Genomic DNA, 13,537 nt, shown 5'->3' with positions numbered 1-13,537 from the left:
CCGAATATACTACAATTAAAAGAGAAAAGGACAGAGTAGACGAGCGATGGCGGAACACGGTCAAACTAGGATCGATGCTTGGAGTGGAGGAAGATATCAGTCGGAGAAAACGTCTAGCAACATGCGCCTTACATCAGCTGTGGGTGATATGGCTAAGAGGTAACCATGCCCGTGAACCCCTTCGGATTAGGTTATACGGCAGCTTTATTCTCCCAATACTTCTTTATAACTGCGGCACATGGAGCCTGACAGAGACTCAAGAAAAGAAACTTGACTCGTTCCACCGCCAGCAGTTACGAGCAGTCATAGGGGTCAAATATCCCCGTATAATACGCAATGAAGCACTGTACAAGCGCACTGGCTCCAAGCCACTCAGCAGAATCATCCAGTCTGCTAGGTGGAGAATGTTTGGCCACATGCTTCGACTAGACACCTCATCCCCGGTCCAGCAGGCTATGTCGGCATACTTTCAGCCAGGAAGCTCAGGGTTCCGAGGCCGCCCGAGAACAACACTCCCGCGATCCATCAACAACGACCTGAAAAATTCCAGATCCACAAACTCCCTCACATCACACGAGGATCTAGTTGCACTGAGGCAGCTCGCCCAGGATCGTCGAAAGTGGAAGGATCTAATGTGTGCTGTGTGTAATGGCTGAAGTTATACAATTACACTAGATACCCTTAACAATAATAACGGATACAATTACACTAGATACCCTTAACAATAATAACGGATACAATTACACTAGATACTCTAGATACTAGAGACTCGGTACTCTAGATACTAGATACTCTAACAATTTTATCAAACATTATGATAATTACCACATCAAATGCTGCGGAGACCTATCCAGAATCGGCAATATGCTGGCCCTGGCCTGGAGATCTGCAACTATAATCAGCTTCTACTTTGCAACACTAACGGATTAGTCCCCTTTGTCGATTGATGGATCAATCGGTAGATTCGGCTCTGTTTTTCTTCCCTTTCTTTCTTGTTTTGAATTGTACGTTGAACTCATTGGATTTCTTTGTATTCTGTATCTCGTTATCGTTATATTTCCCTCTAGCCCTCTCGCTTAGGATGAGCTTTCTTTTTTATGGCAGCTTAAGCGAAGGCTATATACCTGCTTTATGCAGGTTGATGCCAACGCGAACAAGCAAAATAATAAATAATAATAATAATAATAATAATTCATGAACTTGCCGACTATAGATTTCCACATGTGTCGGGAAAGGCATAAGGTAGTTTGTATGTAGATAAAATGGCAAACAAAATAATGGGACAACATAGGCTTGGGAAAACATAAGCATGGGACAACATAAGCATGGAACAACATACGCATTGGACAACCAAGGCATGGGATTGTCTGGTATGAACTACAGCTACAGCTGCCTGCTGATTGCTATTTGCATCAGTTTTGAAGTAGCAGAAACATTCGCCAAGGTCGAAACTCCTAGGTTCGGATTCGCCAAGTTGATTATAGTTCTTTTGCAGGTGAGTTATTGGTATAACATTCCTAACCTTCTGCCCTATGGATTGGTTGAACACCTCATCCTTACTGACAGCCGTGACCAGATTGAAGATAGCTGTCGAGGCAAAATCGATGTCATCGCTTGTCAGCTCAGTACTGTTGTTAGTTAAGTTAGCGACAGACAGTGAGCTGCTCAGAACCGATTGCGGTTCGCTGGTGTTGAAATCAACCTGCATTTGTAGATAAACATGAGAAAGAATAAGACATGTACATCATTGCAGGGCAAACGTCACAGAGAAAATCAGAGTTCTTCTCCTGAGTGCAAGCGCCAACTTGTTAGTGTGTCATTTAGGCCACTCGAAGTTAATTCTATGTTTGGAGTCGGATATTGCCTGGAAAAGGGACACGGGCGGGCGAAAAAAAAACAGTGAAAAAAAAAAACCCATTTTATGCGTGCAGGTGAGCAGGCCCAGCCCCAAGTCTTGGAAAAATATGTAGTTTCATCGCTCGCACCTTCTACGCACCATCGCCTGGCATGCAAGAGTATTGAGAAGTTGAAAACCTCTGATCTACCATACTGGCTAGAGAATGTTCGCCATAACAGGCATCGGTTGACTCGTCTTGGTTCTTCTTGTTCTTCTTCTTGTCAATGAGTCGAAAAGGTACGCACACGGTTACAGGAAACATATAAGAAACTTGGCGATACCGAATAGGTATCTAATAGTGAATGATTAGCCGTGTAACGGATGAAGGTGAAGCACAGTCTTTTTACGAGGTTAATTTGTTTCCTAAATGGAGCCAGCTCGTTCTCATTGTTAGATTCACAAATGATGACAAACCAAAGCATGCCTTCCATTACCAAAAACCGGAGTCTAATAAACGTAGCCAGTCTATGTCTGAAGAGTGAAATGTGCAGGATTATTCGACCGTTTAGGTGCAGCAAAAATCAATGGGTTTCATTGCTAAGAGAGTGATACAATTAATAATACTTGCTTGCACTATCAGCCATTTATCACCCTTAAACGTCAGTCATGAGCTGCAGAACTGCCCTCTACCTTTGCAAGTTTCTGTAGCTTTGCTGTGCCTGGAGTTGGACAGTCTGTGATATCTGGTTTTTGCCATGTTGACATCACCAAGGATACGTTGTGAGGGCGTGACGTAGGTATACACCGACGGGTTGCATAGCGGATGATACCATCAGACAGTTCCACGGGACACAGATGTGTTTCTAGTTCATTCGCAAAAGTCTCAGTCCAGTAAAACATTCCACGTCTTGCTCCATCAGTTACTTCTGGACTGCAAACATCTGTTTAGAAAAGTCACCAAAAGCAGAAACTGCTGTAGATGCCATATTATTCCAAGCATAAACTTTCGTTTTAAGTTACGTAATGTTTCACCATCGTTGGTATGAGCCAATCAAGTCAAGAACAATTTTCAAATTCAGCCTTTGTATCATGGATATACTTATCATTTGCACTATAGGGTTATCTATTCAAGTGTCAAGTCGGCGGAATAGGGCGAATAGCGCTCGCGGAATAGCGCGGGCTCTAGTGTGTAGTAGTAGTAGTAGTAGTAGTAGTAGTAGTAGTAGTAGTAGTAGTAGTAGTAGTAGTAGTAGTAGTAGTAACAGGGCCTCTTTTACGGGCAAATGACGCATATGCGTAACCCAAAAGCAACAAGAACCTCAATTAACAATGTCCAACAAAAGAATCTGCAGACTGCAAAAAAAAAAAGGACACAAGGTAAAACTCAAGTCCAATAGATCGCGTATGGTACGTATGTGTGAACAAACCAAAAGCCGATTGAGTGGTGAATGTGTAATGTGTAAGTTGAAAACTCAAGTCTGATAAATACCCTATTGGGGGTATATGTGTAAAAACATCATAAACCAATAGGGTGGTAGATGTATAATTTGTCTGCGTGTGAATGCTTATTTCGATCTGTCCGATAAACAAAACAAACTATTATAAAAGTAGAAACAAGAACAAAAAAACAAAGACATGCACAAAAACAGATATGTCCGTTACGTCACAACATCCGTTTTAGGATCTGCCACACAGCCCCATGCCACTACCGGAGCAGCCTGCACTCCGTGACAAACGAATTGCCACGGCGTACGCCCCGAGCTCCCCAGCATCCACGCAGACAGGTTACGGCCCAGCGGAGCAGACAAAAGGTAATCTTGGCACGAAGATGGTGCATGACGACGGAGTACTGTAGGTCAGAGTGCTTCTCCACCACGCGCTGAACAAGCCGCTTCAGGAACATTCCGCACGCTGCACCAGCCATGCCATTCGTGGCAAACACCAACGGAGTGAAGGCACCTCGCTCGACGTCCGTGATCCTCTGGCAGTATTTCCGCTTCTTCTCCAACTCGTTGGTGCGCAGTTGGCCAAGGGCTTCCGAACGCGACAGCAGGGACGCTTTAGGGTGGGTGACGCTGACATCAAAAAAAGCGTCCTGCTGCCTTGTCCAGAAACCCCCTGCCCTGTTGTCCAAACGAGCTTCAGCGCTGGGATTGGCGGTCCGGCCGGCGAGCACCTCGCCATCGAGAGGGAGCAATCTAGGCTCGACCTCCACGTCCGGCACGACATCGCCAAGGACAGGTGCCAGGGTATCCCGGATTTCGTCGTGACGTGCCATCGGGTACCCCCCATGTGGACACGTCATCGAGTGGTGTAAGGTGGTGTCCGCTCCACAAGCGCATTTGCACGGGACATCCAGTGGCAGGTACCCATAGCGTATGCACACCGCTTCTCGAAAGTCGGACTGATTCAGGATTGTCCAGTGCGCAGTAAGCGGGGCACACGTCAGCCATGACGACACGCCCTTCTCACCGGCGATATTTGTGAGGCATTGCTGAGGCGGGGCAGATCGGGATACAACGCCGCGACTAGTGCCTTCTGCGACTTCTCCTTGTCCTTGCGACATGAGACTGCTTGCTTGCGGGACTCGGTAGCGGCTGCGACAGACGGGTTATCACGAACCGGCTGGGTGGTGTGGACCCCAGGTTCTGGCCGGGTCACAGGTCCAGGAGGATCACGAACGGACGCAGCAGAAGCAGAAGCAACTGACCATGGTGGATTCTGAGGCGATGCCAAAGACACCTCCTCGCCATCGGGCATGGCACTCCCCGAACCATCACCAATCATCAGACGTATAAGCGGCTCCGTCACCGCAACAGAAGTGGAATACTCCCGCTCCGCCTCAGCCGCCAGAATCGGGATGTTTAGGCCTCCAAGGCGGTTGGGCACTGAGAGGAGTCGCCGAAGGCTTGCCTCATCAGGCACCTCCCGACCCAAGAGGAGGGGTAGCAGGTCGCGGTTGACCAGGGTATCCAGGCGCTCTAGTAACGCAGGCGGGCAGGATGCCACTTGGAGCACGTAGCGCCACTTAGAATAGACACCCTGCAGCATGGCGTAAACTGCATGAGGCTGAGTACGGGCCACAGATACCAGGTTCACCACCTGCCTGCACCAGGCGGATACCGCCTTCTCAAGGTCCGCGGCCTTGAAGCTTCCTGTGCCGAGCACTCCTCCCAGATATCGACAACCGGAGGTTCTGATTTTGATGCCGGTGCCGGCGAACAGGGTGGACGCCTCCTCCAAACACTTCTCCTTGACCAGCAGCACCGTTTTCGTTGGGTTAGGGGTATATCCGTAGGCCGGGCCAAGCTCCTTCACACTGTTCCAATAGCGTAACAGAGACCGGACACGGCCAGCAGCGGAATCGTCGTCAGCGTACCACTCCTGCACGATATCGGGGCAGAGCTCTCCCAAGCAGCGTATGAGAGGCGTTATGGCCACAGCGTATATTCCCATCGCCAAGGGATCGCCCTGACAGGTACCCTCGCGCGACAGCACTTCGCCACCACCAGCAACAAACAATCGGCTTGGTGAACGGTAGGTGTTGTGGAAGATCTGGCCAAGCGGCGGGCAGACCACGGGTACATTATGCATGGCGACGGCACGGTTCAGCGAGTTGAAAGCGTTCCCTGCGTCTACCAGTAGGATCGCCTCAGTCGCTGGTTGCTCAAAGAGGTGCTCCATGGCATGTACCGCAGCCTCGCAGCCAGATGGGACACCCGCGCACAGCTGCAGAGGAGCCGTGACAATGAGCATGTCAGGCTCTATCACTCGGGCGACAGCCTTGCAGACGATCCTACGGAACACCTCACCCACTGCGATTGGCCGCACGCCTGGGTTCTTATTGAGCGGAATCAGCCGGGCCGCAGTGAAGGCTGCCAAGGAATCCGGGTCAACATCCTCCCTGCACAGAAGCCTGGCGGTCTCCGCCATGGAAGAAGCCAGCCGGTTCGAACAAGTTCCGTAGCATGTTAGCATTCGCTGCCAAGCCTCTGCGTCAAGGCCAGACGGGCTGGATGAGCCGGACATCTCGCGAGCTATGCGTTTAATCAAGGCGGGTGTCACCCTCTCGAACAGAATGGGATCACATTCAGGCCTGTCCGCCGCATCCACCAGAACGCTCGGGTCAGGGCTAGCAGGTAATGTGTGCTTTTCGAGAAGTGCATCTCTCACGGTCTTCCCAGTGTCGGCGTCCATGACCTCATCCATCGCCAATACCCCACCGGACGAGGCTGATGAGGCGAGACGAATGGCCGATTGTATTCTGCCGGAGAAGACCAGCTTGCTGAATCTCATATCATCAATTTGCCCATCTGCCTCCCGAGGCCCAGAGTCCCGAAGAGGGGGCAAATGTGCCTGGATGCACCGTCTCTCGCGCAGCAGCTCACCAATCCGCCCAGATTCCCATAGGCCGAGACGCCGATCAAGGTGCGGTGCCGAAGCCCCGTACTGGGTAGCACATGGCTTCTGTAGGAGCAACTGGGAAGCCACGACCACAGCCGCCCAGGCATGCCGGCGCGCTGCACCACCAACAGCAAACGAGTGCATGAGGTCAGCCAGTAGAGCCACAAACCGCCGACCCACGGCTCCATGTGGCACAATAAATAGATTCCGACGCCACGTGATGACCTCCTCATATGCCCTGAGAACAGACTCAGTAGTAACAGCAGCACCAGCAGCAGCAGGATCCGGTCCCGGATCCGGCACAGAACCACGTGCACCAGGGGCGTTAGAAACCGGCTCTGATCCAACAGCAGAGCGCGGTGCCACATCCGGGGCTCCAGGCCACGGAACAGGCTCCAAAACTGGGGCACTGTCATCCCTCGAACTGGGATCCCTGGAATCACGGCTGGGGACATTCATTGCCGCAATGGAGACAGCAGCAGCTGCAGCACCATCAACACACCCGGCGTGCGATGGAGTGGAAGCGCCACGCACAGGGCCATTAATGGGTCTCAATCGGGGCGAAAGTGCACGACGGCTACGACCACGGCGTCCCGGTACACGAGCCACCGGAGACCCGGAGGCCGACCCATCCCGAGCATGACTCCTGCCCCTTCCGACAGCGCCAGGTGATGAGCGGCACCGCCTGCCCAAAAAGCCTGGCCTCTCAGGAGATCTATCCGAATGGAATGCTGGATTCGGATCTGCAACCGGCACAATCGGAATCAGCTGAGCATTACCAAAATTGCGGCACCTACCCGCGCGACCAGGGTAGCAGCTCTCGCAGGCCCTGGCCGACACAGCACACGAGCAGCCACGGCAGTTCCCAGTCGACTTGCTGCACACACAGCATGGCTTCGATCCACCAGCGGGTTGCGACATGCTACCAGAGCGCTAGAGTAGTACTAGTAGTGGAGATCGATCACAACGGCACAGTGCACACGGTAACCATGCACACGGTAACCATGGCGAGAAAGCTGATTAGAAAGCTGATCCGACGCGCTCCACAAGCTGGAGATGTGTGTGCGAAGCCACCCGCCACCACTGGGCGCGATGAGCTGCGACACCAGCAAGGCAACGCTGGTACTGTAATACGGCTGGGACTAGAATATTCTAGAACTTTCGCAAAACTCTCGATGCTCTCCAAGTCCCTAACTGAAGGGACTTCCGCTGAAAGGATAATGACCAGGCTAGATAGCTAGCACGCTAGATATCGACGAGCACCGCAAGCCAAGGAACCGAGGGAAATGCACACTGGGCACTCAAATTCAAAGAACACGGGAGCACTGAAAAGTGCATCCACCTCCGAGCACCTTAGAAGTAGTAGTAGTAGTAGTAGTAGTAGTAGTAGTAGTAGTAGTAGTAGTAGTAGTAGTAGTAGTAGTAGTAGTAGTAGTAGTAGTAGTAGTAGTAGTAGTAGTAGTAGTAGTAGTAGTAGTAGTAGTAGTAGTAGTAGTAGTAGTAGTAGTAGTAGTAGTAGTAGTAGTAGTAGTAGTAGTAGTAGTAGTAGTAGTAGTAGTAGTAGTAGTAGTAGTAGTAGTAGTAGTAGTAGTAGTAGTAGTAGTAGTAGTAGTAGTAGTAGTAGTAGTAGTAGTAGTAGTAGTAGTAGTAGTAGTAGTAGTAGTAGTAGTAGTAGTAGTAGTAGTAGTAGTAGTAGTAGTAGTAGTAGTAGTAGTAGTAGTAGTAGTAGTAGTAGTAGTAGTAGTAGTAGTAGTAGTAGTAGTAGTAGTAGTAGTAGTAGTAGTAGTAGTAGTAGTAGTAGTAGTAGTAGTAGTAGTAGTAGTAGTAGTAGTAGTAGTAGTAGTAGTAGTAGTAGTAGTAGTAGTAGTAGTAGTAGTAGTAGTAGTAGTAGTAGTAGTAGTAGTAGTAGTAGTAGTAGTAGTAGTAGTAGTAGTAGTAGTAGTAGTAGTAGTAGTAGTAGTAGTAGTAGTAGTAGTAGTAGTAGTAGTAGTAGTAGTAGTAGTAGTAGTAGTAGTAGTAGTAGTAGTAGTAGTAGTAGTAGTAGTAGTAGTAGTAGTAGTAGTAGTAGTAGTAGTAGTAGTAGTAGTAGTAGTAGTAGTAGTAGTAGTAGTAGTAGTAGTAGTAGTAGTAGTAGTAGTAGTAGTAGTAGTAGTAGTAGTAGTAGTAGTAGTAGTAGTAGTAGTAGTAGTAGTAGTAGTAGTAGTAGTAGTAGTAGTAGTAGTAGTAGTAGTAGTAGTAGTAGTAGTAGTAGTAGTAGTAGTAGTAGTAGTAGTAGTAGTAGTAGTAGTAGTAGTAGTAGTAGTAGTAGTAGTAGTAGTAGTAGTAGTAGTAGTAGTAGTAGTAGTAGTAGTAGTAGTAGTAGTAGTAGTAGTAGTAGTAGTAGTAGTAGTAGTAGTAGTAGTAGTAGTAGTAGTAGTAGTAGTAGTAGTAGTAGTAGTAGTAGTAGTAGTAGTAGTAGTAGTAGTAGTAGTAGTAGTAGTAGTAGTAGTAGTAGTAGTAGTAGTAGTAGTAGTAGTAGTAGTAGTAGTAGTAGTAGTAGTAGTAGTAGTAGTAGTAGTAGTAGTAGTAGTAGTAGTAGTAGTAGTAGTAGTAGTAGTAGTAGTAGTAGTAGTAGTAGTAGTAGTAGTAGTAGTAGTAGTAGTAGTAGTAGTAGTAGTAGTAGTAGTAGTAGTAGTAGTAGTAGTAGCAGTAGTAGTAGTAGTAGTAGTGCGGCTCATAGAGTGCGGATGGAGATTTTGCTCCTCCGCAGTTTTTTAATTGTTTTATGCACTGTCCAGGTCAACCGGTTGTTTATCCTACGTTATTACTTTCGTCTAGGTTTCAGGAGTCGGCTCCAGTAGTTTTTACCGCTGTGGAGTTGCCCAGTCTGCTATTTCTACATCCAGCTGGTGTCGTATTGCCTGGCGAACCGGCCATTGTGCTGTAGTTTCGGTGCCTTCGCCTTTGGGCCGTGGGTGAGATGGCTTGCTGTGTTGTGCTTCGCGGCTGAGTCACAGTGAGTGTTTTCCCACATGGTCTGTGGCGAGTGACATGCGAGGTGCTCTTCACACCTCGCGTCTCTTCGCCCGTGCTGCAGGCTGCATGGCATGTCACGGCGTGGGGCGTCGGCTGGGCCCTGTTGCTCCTGCAGCAAGAAAACTGGAACGTGCGGAGCATGTTCGTGCAATAGGGATGGACGATGCTGTTTCAATTGCTACCCAGGTCAAGTTGGGCGCTGCAAGAATTTTGGAAATCTGGATTTGCATGATGTTGGTGGATCAGAGGTGCCTCAAGGCCTTTCTGCTGGTGATCCGCCGGCCTGGAGTGGACGAAGAGTGCAGCCTTCTCGATCGGGTGAGTCCGCTGCTGGCCGGACCGGTGGTGTGCCTCGCGAGGTACGGGCGACTTTGGTATCCAGGCCCCCGTCATCGACCGCCGAACGCTCGGGTGCGGCACCGGCGCCTGAGGTCGCTGGATCTTCCCAATCTTCTGTGTCTGCGACTGCGGTTCCGTGTGGGGAGTCACTACGGGTGGACTTGCCTGTTCCTGTGTGCTCCGGGATGGTTCCTGATTGCGCTGCCGCCCCTTCGCCCGTGGGTGCTTCTGCTGACCCCACTGCAGCTTCCCGGGTACCTGCGTCTGCAGCGTCGACCTCTGTGGGTCCCGGCTCGTCTCGACAGCCTCAGTTTGTTGATCTGCCACCCGAGAAATGTGATTCTCCAGAACCTGATGGCTTTTGGTCGTTGCCAACAGACGATATAATCATATAAATGGACAAAACCCATGCAGAAATAGTCAAGTGGCAACGGAATCTATTTATCATACCTTTCGGGGATGAGGGTCGTCGGTTCGTCAAGGAACTAGCTCGCCTGATTGGTCTTTTCAGCGGCGGAACTCGCGACGGAGCTTTTGCATGGTCGACTGTGGTCATTGCTTGCCATCTGATTTTGCAGCGGCCTTTTGTAGTATCCAATGCCTCTGACAACAAGAAATCGTTACGCAAGCGTCTTGACTGGTGGATGTGCGGAGACATGGCGGCATTGCTGCGTGAGGCACGGTGCATTCAAGCCCATCTACCCAGATCAACACCTGGCAAAACAGCAGCTAATGGTCTGGATGACGTCGAGTTCGCAAAAATGGTATACAGCGACCGCATTGGAGCAGCTGCTCACTACCTGGAGGATGATGGTGGTGGAGGCGTACTCCCGTTGGACAAGATTGTGGGTGGCAAGTCGGTACTGGAATTGTTGAGAGACAAGCATCCTGTTCCGGCTGATGCAGAACCAGAGATTCTACTCGATGATGAAGCCACAGTCCAGGAGAATGTGCTGTTTGATTCAATAACACCAGCTCAAATCCGCAAGACCTGCATGATTATGAAGGGGGCAGCGGGTCCGTCAGGCCTTGACTCCGCTGCCTGGCGTCGGATGGCCTCAATGTATACATCAGCTTCTGACGACCTGTGCTCGGCTCTGGCTCGTGCTGCCAAGCGTCTTTGCACTGAGGCAATTGAGCCGCGGGATCTCCGCTCATTCCTGGCAGCAAGGCTCATTCCATTGGATAAGCAGCCTGGGGTAAGGCCTATAGCCACCGGGGAGGTGTTTCGCCGCGTGATCGGGAAAGTGGTCATGTCGGTTATCGAGAGGGATGTGGCTGCGGTTACTGCTCCTCATCAGCTGTGCGTCGGCGTCCCGTCGGCTTGCGAGGTCGGGGTGCAGGCTTTGACCGGCCTCTATGACCGCGAGACGACTCAAGGTATTCTGCTGGTGGATGCGTCCAACGCCTTCAATTCTCTGAACAGGGCCGCGGCGACACACAACATTCCAAGAATCTGTCCTGCCGCTGGGCGAATTTTCATTAACACCTACCAGGCCGACATCCCTCTATACCTCAATGGCGGAGAGGTCATTTATTCCCGGGAGGGTACATGCCAAGGGGATCCTCTTGCCATGGCGTTCTACGCTCTCGCGACTGTGCCCCTGGCATCTCGGCTGTCGCGTCGACTTCCAAGCACCAGCCAGATTTGGTACGCGGATGACGATGCCGCAGCCGGAGAGCTCCTGCCGCTGCGTGGGTATTGGGATTGCATCGTGGAGGAGGGGCCCCGGTATGGCTACCACCCCAATGCCATGAAGACGGTTTTACTCGTCCGTCCACATTTAATGGAAAGGGCCCAGGAGGTATTTGCCGGCACTGATGTCCGTATCCGGAGCGACGGCGTTCGTTACCTTGGCGGGGCCATTGGAGACCGACAGTTCCGAGAGAATTTTGTGAAGAGCCGTGTTGAGGAACTGTCCACATTGGTTAGGCGCCTTGCTGGTCTGGCTGTCACCCAGCCTCAGGCGGCCTTTCGCGTCTTCTCTGCCTCTCTGCAGTCCCGTTGGACCTATCTGCAGCGTGCAGTCTTTGTGGACCCTGTCTGTATACGCCACTGGATGACGTCATCAACAAACATCTGCTGCCAGCATTGACAGGCCATCCTCTTGCGGCTGATGGTGTACTCCGTCAGCTCTTTGCAATGCCTGTGAGGAATGGAGGGCTGGCTATCCGCATTGGCAGTTTGCGTGCGGAGGCTGAGTACCTCCTTTGCCGGACGTCGATAATGCCCATGGTGGATTGCGTGCTGACTGGTGCTGTCGATGGTCCTGATGCTATCGACGGTCCTGTTGCTGATATCATCGCTGCCTCCAGGGGTTTGGCCACGCAGGCTCGCCGGGAACGCCGTGCGCAGCACAATGCTGCATTGGAGGAGATCAGGCCCGCTCTGACGGATGAGCAGCGCCTACTAGTGGATGTCGCGGGTGACGGCGGTGTGTCAACGTGGCTGGTTACGCCTCCATCGGCTTCTTTTCCTTTAACTATATTCAACGAGTCTGATTTTCGAGACGCATTGTGCCTGAGGTATGGCCTGCCGCTTGATGGCATATCATTATCCTGTGTTTGTGGCCAAGACATGTCAGTTCATCACGCCCTCACGTGCCCAAGCGGGGGATACCCTACCCAGAGACATAATGAACTTCGCGACCTCCTAGCGGACGCACTCGCTAGTGTTGTTTGCGATGTCGAGATTGAGCCACCGCTGATGCCGCTGGGTGGTGAAGCCGTCTCTGGGGGTTCAGCTGACGGTGCTCGTGTGGATATACGGGCTCGTGGCTTCTGGACCAGGCAGCAAAACGCCTTTTTTGATGTACGGGGTCACGCACCCAAGGCCGTCTTTGCTGTCTGGACCAGAAGTGTCGAGCCAGTTATCCCAACACGAGCGTCAGAAGAAACGTCAGTATTCCGATCGAATCAACCAGGTGGATCGAGGATCGTTCACTCCGCTTGTTTTCGCCACCAGTGGACAGTGTGCTCCCGAATGTGGCATCTTCCTCAAGACCCTCGCAACACAAATGCACCATAAGAACTCGGACATACCGTATCGTCTCATCATCAGCCACTTGCGCTCGAGAATCAGTCTATCTCTGATGCGGTGGCAGATTACTTGCTTCCGGGGGTCACGTGCATCACACCTACGCAGTGGATCCGGCATTGGCCGACATTGCTTTGTAACGGAGTGCCGTACATTGGCTCATATGCCGCGCTGACGGGCATCAATGGACTTGCCATAATATTGTCATTGGTTTCATTCTGTCTCAGAGTGTTCTGTTGTATTTGTTTTCGTTTTAAAAGCGTTTGAGCGGTTGGGTGAATGGAAACGTCACCGTACTGGTAGTAGCGATGCTTGGATGGTGTTTGCGGGTTTGCTCTTTGTTTTTGTATTCCCTAGTTGGCTTGATTCTTTTATTTTATTTTATTTTCTGATTGGATTTTCCTATTTATTTGATTTGATTTTTCTTGAATGGTTTTGTCACCATTGCTTTTCTTGCTTGCGCTTTTCAGTTTCTTCTTTCTGATACCCGGTTTGTTTTCAAATAAAGGCGAAGTTCAGTAGTAGTAGTAGTAGTAGTAGTAGTAGTAGTAGTAGTAGTAGTAGTAGTAGTAGTAGTAGTAGTAGTAGTAGTAGTAGTAGTAGTAGTAGTAGTAGTAGTAGTAGTAGTAGTAGTAGTAGTAGTAGTAGTAGTAGTAGTAGTAGTAGTAGTAGTAGTAGTAGTAGTAGTAGTAGTAGTAGTAGTAGTAGTAGTAGTAGTAGTAGTAGTAGTAGTAGTAGTAGTAGTAGTAGTAGTAGTAGTAGTAGTAGTAGTAGTAGTAGTAGTAGTAGTAGTAGTAGTAGTAGTAGTAGTAGTAGTAGTAGTAGTAGTAGTAGTAGTAGTAGTAGTAGTAGTAGTAGTAGTAGTAGTAGTAGTAGTAGTAGTAGTAGTAGTAGTAGTAGTAGTA

At 50.1% G+C, this 13,537-nt stretch overlaps 1 protein-coding gene across 1 annotated transcript in view; it reads right to left on the bottom strand.

Annotated features, from left to right (window-relative positions):
* Positions 1 to 13,537, bottom strand: part of LOC135829639 (uncharacterized) — a 200,565-nt gene that overhangs the window by 34,024 nt on the left and 153,004 nt on the right. Inside the window, exons 23-24 of the mRNA XM_065342036.1 lie at positions 2,528 to 2,778; positions 1,523 to 1,702 (exon numbers count right to left, since the gene is read on the bottom strand). Coding sequence (XP_065198108.1) covers positions 1,523 to 1,702; positions 2,528 to 2,778 — 431 coding nt within the window. The remainder of the gene's footprint in view (positions 1 to 1,522; positions 1,703 to 2,527; positions 2,779 to 13,537) is intronic.

This window comes from Sycon ciliatum, chromosome 13 (genome assembly GCF_964019385.1).
Source record: "Sycon ciliatum chromosome 13, ocSycCili1.1, whole genome shotgun sequence".
NCBI classification, from domain to species: domain Eukaryota; kingdom Metazoa; phylum Porifera; class Calcarea; order Leucosolenida; family Sycettidae; genus Sycon; species Sycon ciliatum.
The sequence above is the reverse complement of the archived record's forward strand: the minus strand, read 5'-3'. Positions and strand labels throughout refer to the sequence as shown.